The 24,767-nt window shown below is 41.4% G+C and overlaps 6 protein-coding genes across 6 annotated transcripts; 2 read left to right on the top strand and 4 right to left on the bottom strand.

The window, feature by feature from the left end:
- Nucleotides 1–39: 39 nt before the first annotated feature.
- On the top strand, nt 40–8,456 carry LOC108105280 (eukaryotic translation initiation factor 1A, X-chromosomal). Its single transcript, XM_017211768.2, has 3 exons — nt 40–148; nt 258–532; nt 7,205–8,456. The coding sequence occupies exons 2-3, from the start codon at nt 329–331 to the stop codon at nt 7,445–7,447; spliced, it is 447 nt and encodes a 148-aa protein (XP_017067257.1). The 5' UTR covers nt 40–148; nt 258–328; the 3' UTR covers nt 7,448–8,456.
- Nucleotides 3,664–5,045, bottom strand: LOC108105278 (transmembrane protease serine 9). Its single transcript, XM_017211767.2, has one exon. It carries the CDS (start codon nt 4,782–4,784, stop codon nt 3,780–3,782), a length of 1,005 nt encoding a protein of 334 aa, XP_017067256.2. The 5' UTR covers nt 4,785–5,045; the 3' UTR covers nt 3,664–3,779.
- Nucleotides 8,457–8,481: 25 nt separating the features above from the next.
- Nucleotides 8,482–9,049, bottom strand: LOC108105281. The gene is made up of 2 exons (XM_017211769.2): nt 8,913–9,049; nt 8,482–8,856 (listed from the first exon to the last, which is right to left on the bottom strand). The coding sequence occupies exons 1-2, from the start codon at nt 8,947–8,949 to the stop codon at nt 8,570–8,572; spliced, it is 324 nt and encodes a 107-aa protein (XP_017067258.1). The 5' UTR covers nt 8,950–9,049; the 3' UTR covers nt 8,482–8,569.
- A 200-nt stretch (nt 9,050–9,249) lies between these two features.
- On the top strand, nt 9,250–12,199 carry LOC108105262 (WD repeat-containing protein 3). Its single transcript, XM_017211742.2, has 2 exons — nt 9,250–9,466; nt 9,529–12,199. The coding sequence occupies exons 1-2, from the start codon at nt 9,309–9,311 to the stop codon at nt 12,137–12,139; spliced, it is 2,769 nt and encodes a 922-aa protein (XP_017067231.2). The 5' UTR covers nt 9,250–9,308; the 3' UTR covers nt 12,140–12,199.
- Nucleotides 12,200–12,270: 71 nt separating this feature from the next.
- On the bottom strand, nt 12,271–14,324 carry LOC108105265 (stabilizer of axonemal microtubules 1). The gene is made up of 3 exons (XM_017211744.2): nt 13,156–14,324; nt 12,611–13,073; nt 12,271–12,548 (listed from the first exon to the last, which is right to left on the bottom strand). Exons 1-3 carry the CDS (start codon nt 14,092–14,094, stop codon nt 12,493–12,495), a joined length of 1,458 nt encoding a protein of 485 aa, XP_017067233.1. The 5' UTR covers nt 14,095–14,324; the 3' UTR covers nt 12,271–12,492.
- A 70-nt stretch (nt 14,325–14,394) lies between these two features.
- On the bottom strand, nt 14,395–24,660 carry LOC108105264 (actin cytoskeleton-regulatory complex protein pan1). The gene is made up of 4 exons (XM_017211743.2): nt 23,913–24,660; nt 15,593–16,998; nt 15,285–15,539; nt 14,395–15,227 (listed from the first exon to the last, which is right to left on the bottom strand). The coding sequence occupies exons 2-4, from the start codon at nt 16,991–16,993 to the stop codon at nt 15,099–15,101; spliced, it is 1,785 nt and encodes a 594-aa protein (XP_017067232.1). The 5' UTR covers nt 16,994–16,998; nt 23,913–24,660; the 3' UTR covers nt 14,395–15,098.
- Between the last annotated feature and the right edge of the window lie 107 nt (nt 24,661–24,767).

Genomic DNA, 24,767 nt, shown 5'->3' with positions numbered 1-24,767 from the left:
TTCATAGATTTTGTTTCAATAGTGCTACCAGACTTTTAACAGTTACCGATGAGTCCAGTTCGATATACTATTTCCACGCGGAACCACCCACCTCTAGTCCTTTTCACTTTAGCGAGGCGAAATTGTCACATTTACATTTGACAAAATTGTAAGTTTGGAACACCTCATTCGAAAACATTAGTGCCAAATATGCTCGTTATATTGCTATCCGCATAGTGCAGTTGATAACTAACGGTTTTATATTGTTCCCGCATCAGCGTCGACGACACCCCCGCAGACAGCAACAACAACAGTAACAGCACAGCAACAACAACAGCAAACAGCCAAGATGCCCAAGAATAAAGGAAAAGGTGGCAAGAACCGTCGTCGTGGTAAGAACGAGAACGAGTTCGAAAAGCGTGAACTGATCTTCAAGGAGGACCAGCAGGAGTACGCGCAGGTGACCAAGATGCTGGGCAACGGTCGTCTGGAGGCAATGTGCTTCGATGGCGTCAAACGCCTGTGTCACATTCGGGGGAAACTTCGCAAGAAGGTGAGTTTTTGCTCTTTGTTTGACTCTCTTTAGAGTGTGTTTGTGTGTGTTTGGGGTGTGCTCTCTTAAGCTTGGGGCTTTCCTCTTCTACCACTCTCTTAAGCTATTTTGGCATTGATTTACCAGCGAATGCTACGTATTTACATTATTGTCATTGCAATGTTTATAGTAATTGTGCGATTTTGGGTGATTTCGAAAGTTCCCAAACTCATTCGCAAATCATTAACTTTGCTATACCCCTCTTTGTTTTTTTTTCTTTGGTCCATTCTATTGACTGGGTGTCATCGTCCTTGTGCGAAACAAAGACGCTAGGCGGGGTAGCAGAGGCAACTGATTAATAATATACAAGTGCATGTGTACAGATGTAGTTGAAAGCAAAACATTAGCTTGGCAAATACAAGGTGCCTCGGTATTTTATTTCTTTCAATGATTGTTTTTTTTTTACTAAGTGAGCTTAGTTAAAGAAAGTAATGCAGTATTTATTGCAAAAAGATTAAAATGATTTAATTTATTTTGTTTATTGCTGTAAATAAAAATAAATAAACTCAATTTAGTTTGCAATATGAGTCAATTATTTTTATTTTCAAAAATTTAACCAAATACTGGAATAAGGTATCAAGGTATATTGTCAATGGCTTAATGAAAAACCATTCATAACCATGTTTAAGATCTTCTGCGAAAATAGTAGATTTTATGTATACTACTTTGCATTTTAAAAGTCACGTCAGTTACCTGAAAACTTCTGCAAAGAGTTCTGCGAATTTGTTATTTTTAAAACTGGAGGTTTACAAAAGTAGGTCTGCAATTGCAGTTTTCTCTTATCATCTACCTGAGTTACCCTTGGTCGTGGTCGTGGTTGTCCATAAACCGATTAAATCAATTCCTCTGAAAGGTATGAGCACATGTCAAATTTTGGATGGTGCTTCACCCCGCCGGAGACGGGCGTCATAAATAAGATTCCAAATCGACTACGTCAAGATCCATAGCGTAACTGGTGACGTCTTGAGACTCTAATAGGTGTCAACAATCTACAAGACTGTAAATGGAGTCCAATCGAAGCGAACAAATCAAACAGGGAGTTATAAACAAAATGTCGCAAGCAAAAAAAAAAAAATTCCCAGACAGTGAAAAACATGTCACAGGTTGATTGCTAGATATAGTCATTGCAAATGCAAATTGAAGTTCATCGAAATCGAAGTTCCATTTGGAAAAGCAAATAAAAAGATAGGGATCTATTTTTGCACCTGGAATTCCATCGAGTTTGAACAATAGATCTATAACTTGTTTTATCTTTATACGTGCAATAAATAAATTCACAATTTAATAGATTATTTGACATAGATTGCGAAATCAAATCACCTGGATTATTGGTTATTTCGATTAAACTTATAGTTTGCAATAATTAAATTATATAACTGCCTTACCTTTTCCATTTGTAATTTAATTGATTTGATTTCTCATGAAATTTCTAATGAACTAGGTGAAAGAATTTTTAAGTATTAAAACACGTGCTGCGCCATAAAATTAACCTCATATAACATCCTGACTTGGCAATTATTTGCTGGTCGCATTTGGTCAACGGGTTGGGGGGCATTTATCTAATCTACTGCTGAAAGTCATGTCCAAGACATTGAACGACCAGGAATTTATGTATATTTCAAAGGCAAGTGCGGCGTAGTTTGGTACTTTTAAATTTGTGTATTGATCTCCATAAATGGATTTCTAATCGCACATGATCACATAATGGATCGTTATGTAATACTCGGCTTTTAAGTAGGGGATGCACTCATGTGCATGTGGCTCAATTAACATTAATTTCGCTCCTAATCTTTCAAGTAGTTTTCCTAAGGAATTTATTGGTACTGGTTAATTTATGTGGTTAGCTCTTAGTCTCGTTATGGAGATAAATCAACAAACTTTTCCAGGCTAGTTGGGTTCTTATGTACCTATGTATATATATGATATACGATATATAATATATGTATAACTGTATTATAACTAAAATGTACCTTTAACCAAATGTAAATAAAAATGACTCAAAAAGTGGAAACCCAGTAGATTAAATATTTATCCTCTAAACTATCTAAAAAATATAGTTAATTTATTAAATTCCTTATCTTAACTTTGGAAAATGCCTTATAATTGATTTGATCATACCATAAAATTTGAATACATTATGGTGGCTTCTGCAACCACACTTTCTGAGTTATCTATCCAATTGAATAATTGATAATTAATAATTCCTGGAAATGAGGAATTACAGCTTTTCAGCTCCCCCAATTACTCAGTTCTCGAGGGCTCAAAGTGCAACAGTTGGACTGGACTCAAGGTTCAACGAGCTATAGCTCTCAGATGTCTAGAATCTAGAATCAATTTTCGTGGCCGTAAACGGTGCTATATTTTTTTTGCACAGTCTGTCCTCAAATGTCAGTCAATCATCCGGTAGTCAGCTGATGGCCCCAATTAACCGGTCTCCACGGGCTCCCTGCTAATCTAGTCGCAGATCCTAATCTGACAGTCGTAACATGCTCTCAATTCACCATTTTTTTTGGCCAGACGCTGCATGGTAGCATGACTAATGCGTGGAAAGGCGCCAGGTTAATTGTGCTTTTGCCCCGCCAAAACTCTACCTGCTCCTCGCCCAGTAACAGACGTGGAATATATCGCGATTTTCTTATCTGGCCGAGGGCCTCAGCTTATTTCACAATTACTTTCGACCACGCCAAAAAGGCAAGAACTTCTGTACCTACGCACTTTTCTAATAAAAATCTGCGCAATTTGATTTAATCTTAAAGATCGGTCTGGAGATCTATTTTGGTTCTTATTTGTTGAGCTATTTTGGTCAAAAGCAAGAAGATAATAGTTACTTCTCCCTTGTGATTTAATAATAAATCTATGGAAAAATAGGTCACATATATTCTATTTTTATCCCCATTTGTTTATTTAGATTATCTAAAAATAAAAAGACAGTTGATGATCTTTGTTTTAGTTAAATATTCACAATTTTATTCATGGGGCTTAAACTAGGTCTTAAATTATTACAATCAGGGCAGTATATAATTCTATATTTGTTCACCTTATTTATCTACTGAGATTATATAGAGAATCTACATTTTTCTTTGGTTTTTCGATTTTGTTTTATGCTTTTTTTTTTTATATATATTATATATTTAATTTTTCGATATCTTCACATTCGAGCGCTAATTTGTGGGAGGATCTTCACAGTCCTATCTTTCCGATGGTCATCTTACATGATCTGGGTGGCCGAGCTGATGACTTGATTAATCCAATCCGTAAAGGCGGAGACACGGACAAAGACCGAGGGGGCGTTTTTCTGCCCGCAGGGCATCTTTCCCCAGGAAACAATGCCGATGACAATGTTGGCCTGTTCGAAATGTTCCTCGCAGCACTGTTGGATCAGCGGTCCACCGGAGTCAGCAGTGCAAATGCTAACGCCTCCTGTCAGCGGACCAGTGCACAGATTTGTCTCGTGCAGCTGAAGACCGGAACGGGCGAGGATCTGCTCGCATAGCTCCATGTCCAAAATGGGCATGTTGGCCTCTTGAAGGCGATGCGGATAGTTGGGAACAGCAGTCATCGATACATTGCCCCAGCCGTACAGGGTTCCGTAGCCCTCTGGTTGAGCATCCTGCTCCGGCAGAGTTGCTGGCTGGACATAGGAGTCAAAGACCAGCGGTGTCTTGGTGTAGATCAGAGCAATGTCGTAGGGATTCACTCCGCCAAGGTAGAGCTCGTGTCGCACATAATAGTCGATGTGGCGCATTTGAATGTTGGTCGCTTCTCCTTTCTGATCGTGGATGTCGTGGCTGCCCGCCACTATGACCGAGTTTTCCACTGCCTGGGGTGAGCTCAGGCAGTGGGCTGCCGTCAGGATCCAGTGCTCGTTGATGACGGTGCCGGCACAATAGTGTACCAATCCTTGGTCAGGCGTCATCATTTGAATGCTGACCACGTACGGCGCCGAATGAGGAGTTGCCTCCCGTTTGGCCAGGAACTTCTTGCTCCAGTGCGTTTGTCGCGGTGCTTCCAGAGTGCTAATCCTGTTCTCCAGCAGCCCGAAGGCCGCCAAATTCATGGCCATTGTGTGGGCTGCTCCAGTGGAGCTGCCACTGCCGCATTTGCGGACGGTGGGTAGCTGCATGGAGCCGGAGGATGCCGAGCTTAGAACCACCATAATACTGGCTATGGTGGACAGCAGCACCGAGTAGATGCATCGGTAGGATAAAAGCATGATGTCCTCGCTCTGGTTGCACGCGCCGCACGAATTCGTCGAGTAGTAGTAAGTAATTTTGACGGTGTTTTTGGGTCTTGGTTGTAAGGGGCGCGACTCGTTTGTGGATATTCGGGTCGCGACTGTTTTAGCTTTTCGCCCTTGTTCTGGCGTATCGATAGCACTTCACTTGTATTCCGTTTCGCTTTCTCATGGAATTCACTTTATTCGGCCCGATTTTGCCGTGTTTTTTAATGTTCAGGTGTCTCTTGTTTGCTGCCGATTTTAGATTTGCCCGACGACGGCGAGTGGGGGCTGTATTTATAGGGAGAGGCACTCTGGAGAGAGTCGCCCCTTACCAAATTGTGGTTGGTGGCTCCTTATCGCTAAGAAAGCGAGAGCGGGTTGCCTGCCCCCCATATATGGTTTCCTATCAGTGACGAGTCGAGATAGTAGAAATTTTGGCGAGTGCCAATCGCTTGTCTAAGTTTCTGGGATTGGGTATGCCTTGTTCAGGAATGCCCTACATTGAGAAGATTCCTCTCTAATCGGTCCTAATCTACACTAGTTTCTTTTATATGTAACACAAGTGTATACACTTGGCTCATGATAAGAAGAGCGTGGGAAGAGAATTACTAGGAGATCATTTGGTTTAGTGTTTAGTGCAAGGAAACTCCATAAAAGTTTATTTTGGGTATATATTATTTAGTTTAATGTTTTTCAGTGTATTAATGTTTATGACACATAGAATTATACCGAATAAGTGGTTAAACCCGTGATTAAGTTTATAGAATTTTTAAACTGAAAACTCATTATGAATTGAATCGATTGGAGTGTGTAAATAATATAGCTAGCTGTTCTTTTTTATTATTTTATCCTTTTACATAAGTCGATCTATGGAGTGATAAGCCTTCTTTTTAGTCAATCGACGCAAACCGGTGTAAACTGCCCGAAAGATAACTTGAAGTTCAATGATGTCTATGGCTATATATAGTATATCAAGACCTGCTGCCTCGAATGCCAAACCTCTGACGGATCACACATACTCGTTAACTTACTCATTGGCACACTGCCGTGCAATCGGTCGAGGAATCGGGTGCTTCCCAAGCTAGCTTCTCTCTTGGATAGGGAATGGGAATGAGAGAATGCTTATCGGCTGGCTATCGTAATAGGGCAATTTCGATTCAATTTAGTCACGATTCTTTACATTTGGCATGATCTATCGTGTTGGGTTTCCGCGACGTGGTATACTTTTCGGAATAGATAGCAGGATGGAAGTGCCAAGCGACGCCATCTATTTCGATTTAAAGGATGATAAATACTCCAAAGTTCGCTGAGGGCCCAAAAACGTTGTTTATTTTCAGCGCATACGTAATGTGGGAATTATTCTGCCGTAGCTCGAATTTCGTTTAATTAATTTTAAAGCCAACCCCCGGTATCGTTGCTTATCGATCTTTACGTGGTCAACGGATTCTATATATGTGTCATCTATGCATGGCATTGGAATTTATATATATTGCACCCACTCGTACGTAGTGCCACTGACAGGAAGTAGCTGTAGCTTTGGGAAATGAATTTATGAATGGGCTTTGAATCACTCGACGAGTGCAACTTGTCCTAGGTCATTGACTTTGCCAAGTTGAGTAAGATACTGTAAAGGGGGTTTTCTCATTGGTAACTTAGTTTACTGCATTTTTTACGCTTCCTACATCTCCAATCTTCCCTTGACGTCATAATCAGGGGATATCTCAATCTGTTGTCAGGCCTCCTGCGTTTTTCGCATCTGATTAGGTAAATGTTTGCTCAAGAGGCTTGTTATTTATATTGCGGAAAGACTTTCTTATCACAACAGTACCGAAATTCGGTTAACTCGTGATTGGCATTGAGATATCCCAAAGTGTCTTATCTCTCCAGTAGCAAAATTCTCCGTCTTTCGTGGAAATAGCCAGTGGCATTTCATTCAGGTTGCCAATTTATCTCCTTTTTGTAAATCTGTACTCGTTTAAGGAGGGTCTTGTGGTTCGCCTGCCTTTTTAATCTGGGACTACCCATGTTTAATGATTTATTTCAAGTACTGATTGTTATCCACGAGAAGTTAATTACTTCACAGCTCACGTGAGCTTATGCTCCCTTTCCTTGCGAAATTGTTTCAAGAGAGACCATCGTCTCTACCTTACAAATAATTTCATATAAAAAAGAACTTTCTTGTGTTTGCCACACTTTTTCCAAGGTCAACAGGCATGGCGATTCGTTGCGCTCATTTGTGAAATTCCCGGAATGGAGTCGCTCTGCGCCATAGATCATTTATCTTTTATCTATTACACGGAATACAAGCTGCAAAAATTGAATTTGCTTTTCCCCCAACGAATTACTCATAACACAAAGAGGCCTTTCCCAAAAAGTGTTGATAACAATATTTATTTACGTATTTTCCCTTGCAGGTGTGGATTAACCAGGGCGATATCATTTTGGTGGGATTGCGTGATTACCAGGACTCGAAGGCGGATGTGATCTTGAAATACACTCCGGATGAGGCCAGAAATTTGAAGACGTACGGAGAGTTCCCCGAATCGGTGCGCATCAACGAGACGGTCACATTCGTGGAGGATGGCTTTGATGAGGACATCGAGTTCGGCGATGAGATCAGTTCGGAGGACGATGCTGACTCCGTGGACAATATCTGATTAACAAGAAACAAAGTGACGCCGGGAGGGACGACAACGGCGGGAGCGTCTGGAACGTCCGCCTCGGCAGCACAAGCAGCAGCAGAGTCAGTTCGAGAATAGTAGGGAATTTAACCAATTGTAAAAAGCAGAAAGCAAGTAGCCGCGAGTCCTGACTACCGTGTCGAGATCCAAGCAAACCATCCAATATCCAACATCCACAGAGCGGCGCAGCGTCATCAAAATAGCAAAGATACAAACAACGGAAACCAAAACTATAGTATCAGTTCATTTTTTAGCCACCTTTAATGTTCAATATTCTCTTAAATTTTGTTAAATTTGAAATTCAAGTGGGTTGCAAAATTCAAATGGTTTGGTTTATAGCCACCTTAAACAACAAATTTTGAAAGAAAACGATTAGTAAGAACTGTTACACTGTGCATCTTTGCTAAACATAAACTTATTTTATTTGAATTAAAAAGTAAAGAAAAAAACAAAGAAAAACATGGATATTAGTTATTATTTACCCAACAAATCAATCAATCTATATGAAAAAGCAACAAAGAAAATATACAAAATTTTAATGAAATCTAAAACTCATAAATATAAAATAGGAGTTTAGCGAACACTAATGTTTAAGGCAAAAGGGAAGATTATAGTAATGAACAATAGACAGCGAGAAGAGGTTAGAGTTTCGATTGTAGCTAGAGAGTAAGCAAAATCAAATCCATGAGTTTTCGCCAGAAATATCTGTGCTCCATCCCCAAGTGTTCCTTCTCAGCATTTCGTCTCATTTCTTGTTTTCTTTATTATATACCTTTGTTATAAATCTTGATGATTTTTCATCGCAGTATCATATTCCAAACCCCCCTTTTGTTTTTTGCTGTCCATGCATTCAGTTTTCTCTTTTTAGTTGTAATCTAATTCGAACCAAAACGAAAGATGTGTAAAAAGTAAAGAAAATATTGATTTTTGTAATGAGTTGAACTCCAATAAATGGCGTTGATTAACCCGAATGCAAAACAGCAAATATTCTAAGGTGTTCTTCTTCTTGATATAGTTAAAATTCATGCTACAATTTATTATTAAATGCAGAAACTCGTACATTTCAAATGGATATAAACCCAACAAATTTGGCATCGTTTACAGTTCCTCGTGGCGCGATGGGAACTTCTTGAGTATTGCATGGTAAAGATTGTAGAAAGCGTACACTGAAACCGTGATAATCACTAGCAGGGCTCCTCCAAAGGCGATGCTTAGAAAGTTGCCGTCAATAATGCCCGCAGATCGGTGGCGCTTGGTGGAGAATATCTCCTCCGTTGTTGCCGGGTTGTTCTGTTGCTGAGATGTCCTCTCGGCCATCAGCCGCTTCATGGTGCTCAGCCGCTCCCTCAAAACTTCTACAGATTCTGAGTCCAAATCAGATGTTCCTAAGGGTTTTCAATTTATCAATTAAAGTTGATATAATAAACCTTATTTCCTGTACCTGTCGATTGGGAGGCGGAAGCACTGGGATAAGACATTTTTAAACTTTTCTTTATCAACTATTTGTGCAAAAACTGCAGCTTGAGTTGGTTAAACAGAGTTATCTCGGTTGATTTGGGGTGGGTTTGTTACCTTTCAGCGTTTAAAAAGCGCAGGCGCCTAACGGGAAGTACATGGAGTTGCCAGAAATATGCGTTGCCAACTACTTTTAGTCGACGCATAAACAAATACTGCCAACTTTCTTGTAAATTTATTTGAATTACGCGGGAAATGTGGATTTTTTAGTACAAAATAACAGTCGAATGCATTTGGTATGAAAGGCATTTCACTATCTGGTAACACTTTGTCAACACGTGAAACGCGGTTTTGAATTAACTTATGTGTTTTAAATGCTGAAATGGGTTTAACTAAACAATATTTGGCCTACCGGGCTATAGACAGCTTTAATATCATTAACTCCGGCCGCGCTAATGTAAACTTTGCTATTGTGGATAAAACGGAGGGCCGATATGTGGCTGCTCCGGCAGCTGAGAATGTGATCGTTTGGGATTTACGGTGAGTTTTCGTAGTTTTCCAACAGTTATCCAAACTTATAATTAATATATTACTACCGACAGAATGGGCGATCGTAAACTGACACTACGTCGTGAGAAGTTTGAGGTCACCTGTCTACGGGTCTCCCCTGATCACCTCCACATTGCTGTGGGATATGCGGATGGCATGGTCCAGATCTTCGATATTAGCTCGGAAAGATACTATGACCCCATCTGCACGCTAGCCCTCCACAAGAATGCGGTGAGCATTCTGCGATATGATCTGCAAGGCATGCGACTAGTCAGTGGAGGTCTGGACACCGAACTAGTTGTAATCGATGTGGTGGAGCAGGCGGGAAGAGCCAGATTGAGCGGCCATAATGCCGCTATCACAGATGCCCATTTTCTGCAGCGGTTGGTCGACGAAAATATCGTTGTCAGCTGCTCGAAAGACACCCAGATTAAGTTCTGGAACCTGGAAACGCAGTTTTGCTTTAAGACCATTGTCGACAACCGTACCGAGGTCTGGGCACTGGCCTTTTTTGGTGATCTGATGGTTGCTGGAGCTGGAGAGAGCGGCATGAATGTTTACCGCCTTAAAAAGCAAGATGGCACCATAACAGAGACCTTAGAGTCAGCTGTCGAAGGCCTTTCCATTGAAGACGAGGACACCATAAGTCCCATCAGAGTCAGCAACTGTGGCACCATCCAGCGGGCTGGAAAGGGTCGCACCGTTAATCTGGTGACCGATCCCAGTGAACGAGTGCTCAGCTGCCACGGCACCAATGATTTAATCGAAAACTTTTATATCTGCACGCCAGAGGAAGTGAAAAAACGTCTGTCCAAGCGGCTGAAGAAGGAGAAAAAAACCGCAGAAGAGGAAGGTTCGGACGAGACCAAGTTATCTTCGGAACAGTCACTGAGCGATGAAATCAAGCGATTGGAAAGTATTCGAGCCAAACAAAAGATCAAGTCCATTGATGTGGTCTTGGGCCAGAACCAAGAGCTGCGTGTCCTTGTCAGCTTAGCCAACAATAGCCTATCATTGTATTCCCTAGAGGCGTCTATTAAAACACGCAAGGCAGCCGATCCAAGTGTGAAACTACTCAGATCGATTACTCGTCTCGGCCATCAGTCGGAGGTGCGATCCGTGTGCTTCAGCAACGACTCTTTGGCTGTGGGATCGGGCGCTGGTGAATCTTTTAAGTTCTGGGATCGGGATGCTATGCAGTGCCTGCGAACTGTGCCAACGGATTACATCCTTTGCTCCAAGTTTGTTCCTGGCGATCACTACGTGCTTCTGGGCATGAAGAGCGGAAAACTGCTTATTGTGGATGTGGCAGCAGCTGATATTGTGGAGGAGATTCCGGCCCACGAAAGCGAGCTGTGGTCTATTGCTTTACTACCCGATCAGAAGGGGTGTATCACTGGCAGTGGCGATAATACCGTAAAAATCTGGACATTCGAACTGATAGATGCCGGAGAAGGCGCTGCACAAACCAAAGTACTGTCCCTGCTGCACAAAAACACTCTAAAGCTAGAAGAGACAGTGCTCTGCGTGAGTGTTAGTCCTGACATGAAGTATCTGGCAGTGGGCTTACTAGATGCCACCGTCAAGATATTCTTCCTGGACACATTCAAGTTCTACTTATCTCTATACGGACACAAGTTACCAGTGCTCTGTCTGGACATCTCCTACGACTCAAATCTTATTGTGACCGGATCGGCGGATCGTAACGTAAAAGTGTGGGGTCTAAATTTTGGTGACTGCCATCGCTCCATCTTTGCTCACGATGATTCGGTGATGAGTGTACAGTTTATTCCCAGGACTCACATGTTCTTTACTTGTGGCAAGGATGGCAAGGTAAAACAGTGGGACGGCGACAACTTTGAGAAGATTATTACCCTGCCCGGCCATATAGGAGAGGCGTATTGTCTGTCAGTATCTCCAAATGGTCGTTATCTGGTCACCTGCGGTTCGGATCGTACTCTTAGGTTGTACGAGCGCACAGAAGAGACTATTGTACTGAAAGACGTGCAAGAGGAGGAGCGAGAGCAAATGGAGAACGAGCAACTGGCCACTGGAGAGGATAACACAGTACCCCTTCTTCCTGGACTTAAGATGCCCTCCCGTAAGACTGTGGGCTCTGAACAATCTGCTGAATCGATTCTCGAATGCTTGGAAATATCCAAACAGTTCGAGCTCGAGGCAGAGGAGAAGCCTGAATTGCATCCTTTGATGCAGGCGCTGCAGGTAAAGAATCCGGATGACTTCCTGGTCAGTACTTTTATGCGGATACGTGCCTCTGATCTGGAGGAGGCACTGCTTCTGCTGCCGTTTTCCACTGTATGCGAAGTTCTCGAGCGCCTGCCAACTCTGCTAACTCAGCGACCTGATCAACTGGAGCTACTATGTCGCGTCACAATCTTCCTTTTCAAAGTACACATGAAGCCCATATCGGCGGCAAAGAATATGAAGCCCTTGCTGGTTAAACTTCTGTCTATGCTTAAGCGAGATGTCGGTCAGCTGCGAGATGTTTTGGGATGGAACCTGCACGGCCTTGCCCTGCTTCAAACCGAAGTGGAACAGCGCGATGGTGTCCAACTCTTCCGCGAGGCTACGCAGACTCGGAAAAAGCGCGACAAGAAGAGGAGAGAGGCCAGCAAACGGAGGCTGCAGATTCAAATGGTTTGAGTCATAAGACCCCTAGACTTAATTGTACAAATCCAATTAAACCACGTTAGTTATCCTATATTTTACTGAATTTTTATATTTCTGTAAACATACTTTAATTTGACAATGAGGAATGCATCCCAATTATTTGGTCACGTGCAATTTTCTGTATATACATATTACATAGACAAATTATGATAAAATGGATTACAGAGACAGTTCAGATAGTGAGATCGCTGTTAAACTTTTACAACAAAGAAATACCGCATCTTTTTTGAGACTTGGACTGAAAGATTTTGGTACAACACAAAACGACGAACTCGGGACAAGTTTGGTGCAGGACAATCAGGGAGCAATCAAAATGTATTTCAAACTCAACAAATGCCGGCCGTGGGGAAGTTGCCATTGCCACCGCCAGTTCCACAAGGACCTGTCGAATTTAAGTAATTTTCTTTAAACTTTTTGAAACGATTTAAAAAATTATCAACCCACCGCCACAACGCTGGAAGGCACCCGGTGGACCGTAGCTCAGTTTCTGTATAGTACACTTCTCAATGGGACCGGTTGGCTTGCAGTAGGATGAGTATCTGGCCCATGGCAGAGGCTCTTTGGGCGGCACACAGTTTGGCAAGTAGCTGAGTTTGTAAGTAGTGCACTTCTCCATGGGTCCTTCGTTGCGGCAGAAACCCTGTCGTGGCCGAACCGTTTCAGCCCGCGGGAAGCAGGTTACGTCCACCGGCATATAAGACAGCTTGTTTACCGTGCAGCGCTCCATTGCTCCGGTTGGTCGGCAGAAGGCGGTCCGCGGCATAATTGGTGCCCGTCTGACATGCGGCTTGGCCACGAAATCGTGCTTCTGAGTAGTCATTGCGTACATGGGCCCATCGAAACGCAGTCCGTTCTCCATCGGACGAATGGGTGGAGTACGCTCCGTGCAGTTCGGCTGATAGGAAAGCTAGAAAGGGGATTAGGTAAGTATTTTCTTTTAACTAATAACCTAGTTTTCTGGACCAAATATCGATTGCTATTAGATTTACCTTTTGAATGGTGCACTTCTCGAGCGGCCCAGTGGGTCGGCAAAAAGTATCTCTGGGTAGGACGGCCGCCGGTTTGGTCCTTGAAGCATCAACTGGCATGTAGCTGAGCTTGTAGACCGTGCTACCGGAACCGGAATCGTTGCCACAGAAACGCAAAGTGGTCAGCGGCATCACCGGAGCTGTGCGCGCCTCGTTACAATTGGGCATGTAGCTCAAGTTGTAAGTGGTGCAAACGTTTGAGTAGCGTGGCGGGGCACACCGAATCTTGTCGGCCCAGGGAGTGGGTTCCTTGGCCGGCAAGCAGACCGGCATGTATGACAGCTTTTGGATAGTGCAGCGCTCCATGGGCCCCGCTGGCTTGCAGTAGTGCGATCCCTGCACCATGGGCTTCCGCGGTGGATTCTGGCACACATCGATGGGCATATAGCTCAGCTTCTGGATAGTACAGCGTTCCATCGGAGCATTCGATGTGCAGATAGCCACCCTCGGTACAATGGGATCACGCTTTACGATCCCTTTGGGTACGTAGTCATGCTTCTGCGAAGTCATTGCGTAGATGGGACCCTCAAAGCGGAGCCCACTCTCCATGGGTACAATGGGTGGCGTCCGCTTCACCGGACAAGGAGGCATATAGGAAAGCTTCTGTATGGTGCACTTTTCCAACGGTGCCGTAGAAGCCCGGATCTGAGAGCTTGGCATGACGGGACGGGCCCTTATGTTGTCCCCACAATTGGCGTAGAAGGAACGCCGATAGATGGTATCGGTGTCCAGCGGCGCCGTGGATCGCATAAAGTGCGACTTCGGCAGAATTGGCAAAGTGCGGGGAGGCTGCTGATAGCAACATCCTGCATAGTCACCACAATCACATGGCGGACACGTCGATCCCGGAGGACATGGCGAAAAATCCGTGGGCGCGGGGCAGGGACAATCACCGGACATGCTTGCAGATTGGACGACAACGTCTAGAAAATCGAAACCGAATAAACCGAGACCGTTGTGGATCCAACGAAAACTGGACAATTGTCAAAGGAAATAATTTTGTTTGCTCGGAGCTGGGAGAACCGGTTGAATGGGTTTAACACATTCAAAACGACTAAAGAATAATTTTGCTCAGACACTAGACGACGAAAGGTTTCCGGTGTGTTCCATATAAGTAGAGGTGGTCGAATGAAATCAGTACTGAAACTGAATACAGATTAAATTGTAATGTCCAGGGCAACTGAGAAAATAATTTTAAAGTGACTTTTTGTGATCATCTTCATTTATTTCTGTTTACATTCTTCATTGCTAGGATATCCTGATATTTTATAAATGATAAGTCCTACAAATTGTTAGGGTAGCACTCTTCAAAGGATAGATAAGTAACTTTTCATCTTCACTTTGAACCTCCCTCAACACTTTAAAGAAATATTAATACATACATAAACAATCGGTTTGCATCATAAATTGGAATCTGTAAATGTGCCTAACTAAGCGTCTAACTAAACTCGATTTAAATAATTAAACATTAATAGAAATCACGTACATTTTAACTTATTTACAATATTTTTGACTGCTCTATTGGGCTTGGGGCTATGGTTGGCAGGCAAATACTTTAAGGATCAGCAAATCATTTCTAATACATAAATATTGAATTATTCAGTAAACAAAACAATTCCATTCGCAGGTTAAACATAAAATCAATAAATCAATCCCGTGTATAAGCGGGAAAATGGAAGGCATGCCCATTGCTGCCATAAAAACATTTTTCGATTTTCTTACAAATAAATTGTCTTAGACTATATGCTCGTTTCTTAATATTTTTTCGCACAGAATAGAATATAGTAAAAATACAATTATATATGTGTTGTGTATATGTTTCAGTTCGCTTGACGTCTTCTCACTTATCGACAATGTTTGGGTACACAATATATAGATCGTTAAAGATCGCTGGCTCTATACGGTTACAATGTGGGCAGATTGGCAGGCACCTGGTCCAGAAAATTGGCCGGAAACTGTCCCTGACGACCTGCAATCTCGCCATAAAGCCAATCCTCATTAATCCTATAAAGCACTGTGACCAATTCATTTTCCTACGGTCAGAAAAAAGTTTAGTATTCTGTAAAGATGGATGGTTAATGGGTTATTACCTGCAATGGTAAATCTCCCTCTACTTCGCCGGGGAAATGATACAAACAGAGCGCCGTGTTCGCCAGCTGTTGCGGGGGACTAGTTGAGGGTGCTGCAGCCCTAGTAGCTGGCCCAGCAGCACCACCACCAGTGGCTCCCAATGGCACCTTGATGTCCACGTAATTGATTGGAAAGATGCCCTCGCATCCGGAACGCGTGCGTCCGCGCATCCACTCCGGCGTGGGATGATCCAGCAAATATATTTTTTCGCTCTCCTACAAAAGTCCGCATTAGTACTCTAATAAAATTTGTGTTATCAAGAACTTACTCTGAAATTAAGATCGCCTTCCTCAACGCCGTCGAAATCATAGAGCGCAATGGCGTAGGGGACGACCTCCTCTTCCATGTAGCCCTGGCAACCGTTGCTGAGCGCCAGCGCATCTACTTTTCCGCTAATCACGTCCAACAGTGAAATTCCACCGTTGGGTAATGGCGGTGGCGGTCCCTTAGGCATCGGTGGCGATGGTGGAGTCTCTGATCCTTCATGTAACACTGGTATGCTATAACCTGGCGGTATGCCCCCGATAAATGGTGGTGGTTTTGGAGCCTTTGGCTTTTGTGATATCTTCGGCTTAATGATGGTGGGCATGGTAAGCGACTGGGTCGGCGGCAAAAGGCTCTTGCCGTTGCACAGCGGATTGTCCGACGAGCGTGCTTGCAACTGGTACGTTTGACGTACCGGAGCGGAGCCAAAGGTATCGACTCCCCCGTGATTAATGCTATCAACCGCTTCCCAAGGATCCAACGGACTCTGTGTGGATGGCCGCGATCGATGGTAGTCGTCTTCGAATCCGCTCTCTGGTTGCGAAACGCTGCCATTGTTGGGTGAACTGAAGTTACTATCCGAACTGAAGCTGTCCACGCTTACGCAGTCACTGTTGGACTTCTGGGTGAAGGTTGGCGACGAGGGCGGTGAATCGAAGCTGATGAGCTGCGTATCTGCCATTTGTTGACAGGCATAATGGGAGCTGTGGCTACTGCTCGATGTGGTAGTGGTGGCCGTATTCCAGGCAGCATTCCAATCCACATTGAAGGCCGCCGAGGAGGCACTGCTGGTGCTGCTATAATTTGGTGTCCCGGCATTGCCGCTGCTCAGGCCGTAGACGCGATTTTCTGCTGCGGCCTTGGTAGCAGCGGCTGATGCCGTAGACGTGGACTTCTTGCGATGGAAGATGTTCGAGATGAGTTTGCTACCGCCGGCGGCCGCCGATGCCGTCGATGAGGAGGATTTGGCCATGTTCTGCCCATTAACCAGCACCTTCGGCGGCGGCGGACGTGGCGGTGGCATCTTCTTGAAGCGATCATTCCCGTTTCCACCAAATGGATCATCGTCCCAATTAGTGGCCGGTGTGTAGCGTGCCTGTGGGAACTTCCTCGTGATGCTAGATCCTCCTATCGGCTCATCGAAAAGGCTGCCGTTATTGTTGTTGTTATTATTGTGGGTGACGTTACGCTTGTGCTGTAAATTCTGCGACTGTAATGGACCCTTCGGTGGTGGCGGGAGTTTAATGGTCAGTTTTTGAAGTCCTCCGCCGGCCGCTTGTTGTTGTTGCATGTGTTGCTGCTGGAGCTGCAGACGCAGCTGCTCTAAGCTGGCGTTCGCCCCAGCTGCGGCGCATTGGCCACGTGATCCGGGTGGCGCCGGCGCTGGTCTCGATGGAATGGTCATGCTATCTGCAATTGAAGAAGCGAAAAAAGGGATTCAATTATGTGTGTATCTTGGTGAGCAGCAACCCGCAGTCCGTCCGCTCAAATGGCGTTTTCTAATTAAACATGCAAAATCAGTTTTCTTATCGCAAATATTTGTGCCTGATAAGCGACACTCACGACGAGGTAACTTTTGTAGAGGGCTGCTCCGGGACTGTTGACTCGCACCCCACCACCAATGTGATCTGACTTTCTGTGCCACTTTTCTACTCAAAATTTCAAAAACGAAAACAAGTGCTAATTTTTTAATAGTTTTCTGAGTTCAGTGAGTTGAACAGTGAGATAAAAGTAAAAATATAGAACAGTCAGTCCGATATCTGACAGGTGTCAAGAAAAGATTGGAAAACAAGAAGCTAATTTAAACGATGGCATGTGTATAGCGGACAATGTATTTTTTACGGAACTTATTATAAAAACAAATAAACCTTTAGGTCGTGCCTTAGGTTGCCTTTCTGTACTAGTGATTTGTAATTTAAATTAGAATTGTACTTTCTAAGAATCAATGAGAGTTCTTAGAATGAACCATTTAATTGAGACTTTTCTGTTAATTTCAACCCGCAATTAATGTTTTCACTTGTTTTTAAAAGTTTTAACATAACTCAAAAAAAATATACTTATACTTTATTGCAGGGTCACCCCACCTTACCTACTTAACAAAACAATACTATTTATTCACGATGAAAGATAAGATTTTAGTTAAAGCACTTAATACAAGAGCAACTGAAGTAAAGACCTAAAGATAAAAAGCGTCGGACACAGACCGATTAAGTTTATTGATAACCAAAGTAGATTTTATAATGGGTAATATTTGGTGACTCACCAGAAGTAATTACTTGGAAAGTCTCTTTTAATAAAGCGATACAACGCGAAAACACACGCACAGACAATTTCAGCTATCAACACCTGCGAAAGTCGTCCATAATCAGAACGGGAAAACAATCAATCGGCAGATCTGAAATGCTCTTTTATTGGTTTGTATTTACGATGCAAGTGGCAAAATCAAAAAAAAATAAATAAAGATTTTGTTGTTTCTCGTTTGGGGTTTCTCGAACATTTACGTCATCTTCCCCGCCCACAAAATGCTTTTCTGCTAATTACTGCGATGTTTTTTCTATTTCTATTCGAAGCACATGATAATAAACAGTGGAAAAAAGTGATATGAATGGCAGAGAAAACGCAACAATTTCAAGTTAACGCCGGAACTAGAATATAAGTACATAGGTGGATTGTGGACTGATGCAGTTGCCCCATATGTTGAATTCTCGGTGCCCGGCACATGGTGGAACCGATCTGGAAAGCAGCTGAATGGGACGACTGCATGTGCCACAAGTGGGATAGACCATCAAACAGAAAACATTCGCAATGGCCAATGATAAGAGCAGATCCAATGTCGCCCCTCTCGCGAGAACAACGAAATGGTTTGCGTAAACAAAACAATTTTTATAAACAATTTTAAGTCGCAAAAAAATGCGAAGCAGCCAAAGGGGCGGCGGCGTTGAATGACTTGATATCATTTGATAAAAGCTCTTCATATGTACATATATTTTTCTCTGCGTTTCGGGAGATTGGATGGCAATCGAAAATTAGTGCGTCATACGGAGAATTCCCAGAAGCATTTTTTTGCGGAAAAATATGGACAAATATTATTAATAAAATAAAAGATGGGAGGAGATGGCACTGTAAACAAAAATCCGCCTCTTGGAGAGGGGTGTATTATTTTTAATGGGAAAAAGTTCTAGCATATGGCAGGAATTACAAACGTTTAATGTTTTCCCAAAACAAACAGTTCACAAATATTTGTAATTTCTTCCGGTTATTTGAAAAGTGTTTTCCGTTGGGAATAGTGGGGAACTTCCATGAATAAGCTAGCTTCAAAGAAAATTGCTGAAATACACTTATAAAAACACAAGCAATTGCAAAAAAAATATACTAAAAGATCTACAAATCACGAGCGGTGAAAGTTTAATTTTATTGATTTAAATAAATTGGAAATTTCCATACAATTTGGTTTTAATTGGTCAACTGGACGATTGGATTTTAAAATCAAAAAAACCATATGTACATATGTATATATAGACACATTCAACCAAAGTCAATGATCGATCAAAGAAACTGTACAATATGTTATTTAACGGATCGTCTGAATTTCTATATGTACAATAGAACAAAGATTTCATTTTTAGATGTGCCAACTTTCAAAACTTTCAGCTGGAGCCGTAAACAACCTATCATAACAAATAATCGTTGCATGCCAAATTCATACAAATTTCTCATGTCTTCCAGAGGAGAGACCGCCCGTGCAAATCAAATAAACACAAAAGCCAAGCGAATGAATAGCTGAATTTGTAAAAACTGTTTGCCCAGTATTGGATAACTGGCTGGCCAAACGACTGGCTGACTGACTGACTTTCTGTGAGATGGATAGACTGTGACGCTAATCGCAGATACGTTCTCACCAGAACTTGCATTTGCAATCTAATTAAAATCACCTTCAGAAGGTGATGATGGGAGAAAGAGAAAGGAAGACAGCTGACCAACCAACCACCCACTTTGTTGGGGGTTCTGAATGCCAATTTAATCATTTGCAGCCCCTTTCCTTAACCGCCACATTTCTACTATTTGCTTTGTATATGGGCATGTGCAGAAATTCAAGAGCAAGAGCAGTCTATTCCGACAGACAAATTGTATATAACACAATGGCAAACACGCTTTCCTTTTTCCATTTTCCCCGTCCGTGCCGTCAGTAAAATTGATCAAATAATATCCCGTAATCGTTTGCGGAGATAATCTAAATAATTAATTTCATCGCACGTTTATAAGGTGCTCTATATTCACATATTGACACTTATTATTAGGGTATTTAAACAAATTAAACTCACATTAACATCTAATGACGATTTCGTATATTAAATGCAAATAAACTATGCTAAAATAGGACTATTATCTAATACAAGTAAATAAGGTTGAAGTTGGCTTATGATGACGTTGGAACTGGTTTATTGTTGGTTTTATTTTGTTTGCCTTGCTTCTAAGGCTTCTAATGGACTGGTTAAATCCAATTGATTGATTCTTGAATTCTACGATTTCTAAAATGTTTGATCACAACTCTTACTTCAATCTATCGAAAACTTGAAATCAGTTAGGGCCTTCGGAAGTGTGTAATAAAGCTACCTGTATTTCTGCGGTTCAAGCTCAAGACCAGTCAATGCTAACCGGTTTTTCACAGCGACTCCCTTTAAAACTTTAGATGAGAATTAAGAGACTGAGAAAATGTTTGCTAATTGCTTGTTTCTTTGCTTTTCAGCATTTCCAGACATGCGTTTCCATGTTAACTGATTTCCAGTAAAGACAGTCACAGTTGGTCTTTTTAAGATCCGATGATTCAGTGCGTTGACAGAATGTGTGGGCAAATACGCTTTGTGATGCGGCAGGCACTTGGGTTTGGGGCAACTTTTACTTTGGTTTTAGACCATCCATCCTCAAGCTTGACCGCACGTTCCGAGCAAACTCTCACGAACAATGGAAGTCGAACGAAAGCAGAACAAAAGAAAGTGACAAATACATCGATCTCTGTATGTCTTATATGTTGGATATACGGGTACATATATATGTATGTGGGGTGTGGAGATGTGTTGCATTAAAGACGAGTGAGAGCGATATTAATAATCGAATGGAATTAAATGTGTTCGCTTGAATTGCATTTGAAAGAGCAATTACCATGCTCTGTTTTTAATAGATTGTGCTCTCTAAACAACATTTCTCTTTCCACGATCTCATTTCTTATTGGCATCGAAAACTCGGCAATTGTTGGCCACTTTGACATTTTTCGTTCACCACACCTACAAAACTGGCGTGACGACCTTGAATGATTTTATTTTTCACTGTCCAAATAAAAACTAGACCACAATCAAATCACAAAGGGCTACAAATGGTCCATTAGTCTCCGACTTGCGCCACTTGAAAGCATTAACCTCTGTGTGATTTTGCCCTGCTCTCTAGACTACACGGCAAAAATTATATAACTTTAAATCGTTTATTAAGATCGTAGAAAGTTTTTCTATTTGTCACGTTTTTATGTCACATGTACTCGTATGTCGTTAAGATCGTTTGCGGCAATAATATGATTTTATAAAGAAAACCGTTAGGGTCTATGTGTTTTATAAACTTTATGCAACTTTTGATAAGTAAATCACTTTTGACATTAAGCTGAATTCATTTTGAGTCATATTAAAATAAAAAATCCAATGATTAATGAAGTAAGAATTTAATAATTACTTTTTGAAAATGAGTGAAAATTTAAGAATTTTTTTTCAGTTGAATTGGTTTTTATTTATATTGTTTTATATCTTTAATACGTAGGTTTAAAAATTGCTCTGTCAGTAAAAGATTTAATGATTAAATAAAAACATTTCTTGATGTGTAGCATAAAAATAGCAAACGGGAGCAGCGGCGACAAAAGCTCCCGCAACAGTTGAACAACAAAACGAAGGCAACGCGCCGAAGTCAATTGAATTTAATGCCAGGCCTGACAAGTTAAATGAACTTAACTAAAAACACGCCTCAATTTTTTGAGTTGTTTTTATTTTGACATATATATGTTTTTAAGCATTTTAACCTGCTGAATATAACGTAATGTAAAGACAAAACGAGGAAGACGTGCCCACATTGTGCTCATGCAATTAAAACAAATTACGATGAGAACAAAGCCGAAATCATTCAATTTACATCAAGTGCGATAAAGAGGGGCCATGGAGATGGATGGCAACAGAACCATGCTTTGTGCGAGTCTTTGAGGTTAAGGTTTATTGAGCTCTGGGGATCTTTTAACTGGCAGTCTCGCATATAATAAGAACTCTTTATCGTTCAGAGGGTTAAAGATTAATTTGATTTTCTGTTTGGCTTCTCTAATGAGCGATTGTGGATACAGCTTGGATCTGGTGCCACAACAACCTATTCAAATATACACGCGTACACACATGGCTGGTAAATATTTAATCAGCAAATTTGGCGCTTTAAGCAAATGGCAAAAATAAAGAACAGCTTCCCAAATAAGCATACTTAACAAAAAAAAGACCAGAAACTCTAGCGAAAAATCGTACAAGGGAGACCGGAAAAAGCTGAAGCCAAAATATGGTAAAACCAAAATGCTGAAAACTGGTTTTATAAATTCAATTCAAGATTTTGCACTGTCTGCGCAAGCTTTCCTTCTTTCTGTAGAACAAAAAGGAATGGATGAAATTAAAATAGATGAAATAAAATCCAATGCACCATTCCACATTGTCAGCACGTTTCCCTGTTCGTCATTTTATTTTTCTTTCTGTCTTTCCAGCTCGTGCAGTTTATTCTAAAAGCGTATTTGCATACACACAACGAACGATTGATAGACATACTTACTACAACAATGTAGTTATGTGTTATGCCCACAAATTCTAGTCAAACAATGCGGGCTAAAAATTGCACGTTCGAATATAAAATATATGAAAGAGCTGCAGATGAAATCCATCACTGCAATGTATAGACTCTCCATGCCACTCCTCCAATCCACTCGTGCGTTTCATGGCGGGACAACACTTGCCGAATGTGGGTCAAAGTTGAATACAATCAGAGCTGAAAGCTTGCATCAGTACTTTTCGAGCGCACCTACAATTGTGTGTATCGAGTAGTAAGTGAAAAACACTTGCAGCAGCTTTTTATTATCCAACTGAAAAGCAATGTTCTTTTTAAAAGGCCCATAAAAAGGATCTTTTGTTTCAGCCAAGTCTAGCAACCCTATAGAGTTTAATTCTGTCGTAAAATGTTGAATGGCTACACTTTACAAAAAAAATCCATTAGTCACTCATTCGCTTAGACAAATCGTTTCTAATACAACTTTTTTATAAACACTTTCATTAACAAGTTAAATTTTATACTTATTTACGAAAGTTGTCAAAACTGATCAGGAACCCATATAAAAATCGAATGTTCATTGATGGACGATAATTAAAAAGCCCTAAATGCTAAGGGAAAATTTGTTTTGCCATATTTTATTTCTGCGGTTTATTAAGACTTTTTTCTTATATAAATACGATATACATTTCCTGTTTTTGACATATAGGAGATTGTTCTGTAAAGGGTTTTATCATCGAGCAGTGGCGGATGAGAGGGGGTTGCTTAGTTGCCATATGGTATATGGAATACGGGTATCATGCAAGGATCGGTCGAAAGTCAGTCAGCTGGAAAGTGAGGTAAGCGCAAATGCAACACCTGCTGCGCCTGAAAGTGACAAAACGAAAACGAAATTCCTTGGGTATTCAATTATATGTGTTTTAAAAAAAGAAGCTCAAGCCAATGCTGCACAAAAAGAAAAATCGGATAGATAAATGAATAAATATCAAAAGGTTTTCTTCCATATTAATATTATATGTATGAACTTCAAAAGTGGGAACGGGGCTTGTTCTTCATTTACCAGAGGCATGTGTTCTACATTTTGTTATCACTTTAGAACTAAAAACTACATAATATATATTAATTTTATTTTGCCTGTGTGCATTATCCAGTGTAGGCCATAAAATTTCTCCAACTCGTTCCACTCAAAAATAGGTCTCTCATCCATAAATGTCGCTGTACACCCTCTTATCGTTAAAGCTGAAGTAAACAGTCGGAACTAACGTAGCATATCGGTTTATGCAACATTTTTGTATTGTACAATAGCAGAAAAGTTTCTTCTTGCCTTACTGCTAGTCACCCAGGCAAACATTTAATTAATTAACAAATACGACCTTGACTGGAATTTCAATTAAGTAAATAGCTTTTGCAAAACTTCAATGGAAATGGATGGTGGAATGAAATAAAATAAAAGTTGTCAGGGTGATGTGGTTAAATATGAATTGCGGGTAACTAACCTTTTGACGATGTCCGATTCGTTCCGATCCGATTCGAATCAAAAGCAAAAAACCGATCCGCAAAGCTGGCTTAGTAGGCTTTTATTATTTTTCGCCTTTTTATGATGCGCCCAAAAGAGGTGGACCAAAAAGTTAAAAGTTAAAGAGAGTGACTAATGCCGCACTCACACAGTCGCAGCTAATTTGTTTTCACAAATACGCGCACACTCGCGGGCATCAACTTTGCACTCTTCTCGCCTCTCCTTCCTTCTCGCTCGCTCGCATTCAAGGTGGTTAACGAGAGGTGAGCCAACAAAAACAACAACAGCAGTGAACACACACACACACTAAATAGCTGAACAGCAGCTGCAAAAGTACTAGCACGTATCCGCAAAAACAAAAAGAAGGAAAACAGGAGAAGAAGAAGGAAGTGCGCCTTCAGCTGCGACAATTATTACCCGATTATTTTGCAGCGTGTAGTGTAAAATATGCGACTTCGTTTTGCTTAATACTTTTGTTTAATTATACGCACGCACACACATACCTATGCACTTTGCCATAACGAATTAATTCCACGACGTTCTGCTCGAATCACTTCGAATTGTGCTATTTAATAGTCACCTAAACTTGTCTGCCTAGATATGCTTCGATTTTGTTTTTAGTGGCAAAGCTATGAAATATTAGTATTTCAGTTTTTACTGCGCCGCGAACGCGTCCGTTATGTTGATTCTGCCAGAGTGACCGTGGCTTAGAGCTGGACAAATCTTAAAAGACAAACCATTAACTGTTTTTGTAGCTTGATGTGTTTTACAACACTGTTTTTCGATAATTATTTAGTCAATTTCTACTGCAGAAGAATTTTATTATTTTAATGAA

This window comes from Drosophila eugracilis, unplaced genomic scaffold (assembly GCF_018153835.1).
Source record: "Drosophila eugracilis isolate 14026-0451.02 unplaced genomic scaffold, ASM1815383v1 contig_75, whole genome shotgun sequence".
Taxonomy (NCBI): Eukaryota; Metazoa; Arthropoda; class Insecta; order Diptera; family Drosophilidae; genus Drosophila; species Drosophila eugracilis.
Note: the sequence above shows the minus strand (reverse complement) of the source record. Positions and strands in the feature narration are given on the sequence as shown.

What these genes read in the sequence shown, in the direction of transcription:
- LOC108105281 (XM_017211769.2), bottom strand. Translation starts at nt 8,949, where the DNA reads ATGTCTTATCCCAGTGCTTCCGCCTCCCAATCGACAG. An exon ending in TTCCGCCTCCCAATCGACAG is followed by an intron (nt 8,857 to 8,912) that starts GTACAGGAAATA and finishes GAAAACCCTTAG; the next exon opens with GAACATCTGATTTGGACTCA.
- LOC108105265 (XM_017211744.2), bottom strand. Translation starts at nt 14,094, where the DNA reads ATGTCCGGTGATTGTCCCTGCCCCGCGCCCACGGATTTTTCGCCATGT. An exon ending in AGAAGTGCACCATTCAAAAG is followed by an intron (nt 13,074 to 13,155) that starts GTAAATCTAATA and finishes TCCCCTTTCTAG; the next exon opens with CTTTCCTATCAGCCGAACTG. An exon ending in TGCCTTCCAGCGTTGTGGCG is followed by an intron (nt 12,549 to 12,610) that starts GTGGGTTGATAA and finishes TAAATTCGACAG; the next exon opens with GTCCTTGTGGAACTGGCGGT.
- LOC108105278 (XM_017211767.2), bottom strand. Translation starts at nt 4,784, where the DNA reads ATGCTTTTATCCTACCGATGCATCTACTCGGTGCTGCTGTCCACCATA.
- LOC108105262 (XM_017211742.2), top strand. Translation starts at nt 9,309, where the DNA reads ATGGGTTTAACTAAACAATATTTGGCCTACCGGGCTATAGACAGCTTT. An exon ending in GTGATCGTTTGGGATTTACG is followed by an intron (nt 9,467 to 9,528) that starts GTGAGTTTTCGT and finishes TACTACCGACAG; the next exon opens with AATGGGCGATCGTAAACTGA.
- LOC108105264 (XM_017211743.2), bottom strand. Translation starts at nt 16,993, where the DNA reads ATGACCATTCCATCGAGACCAGCGCCGGCGCCACCCGGATCACGTGGC. An exon ending in AAGGCGATCTTAATTTCAGA is followed by an intron (nt 15,540 to 15,592) that starts GTAAGTTCTTGA and finishes GGACTTTTGTAG; the next exon opens with GAGAGCGAAAAAATATATTT. An exon ending in AGGGAGATTTACCATTGCAG is followed by an intron (nt 15,228 to 15,284) that starts GTAATAACCCAT and finishes TTCTGACCGTAG; the next exon opens with GAAAATGAATTGGTCACAGT.
- LOC108105280 (XM_017211768.2), top strand. Translation starts at nt 329, where the DNA reads ATGCCCAAGAATAAAGGAAAAGGTGGCAAGAACCGTCGTCGTGGTAAG. An exon ending in GGGGGAAACTTCGCAAGAAG is followed by an intron (nt 533 to 7,204) that starts GTGAGTTTTTGC and finishes TTTCCCTTGCAG; the next exon opens with GTGTGGATTAACCAGGGCGA.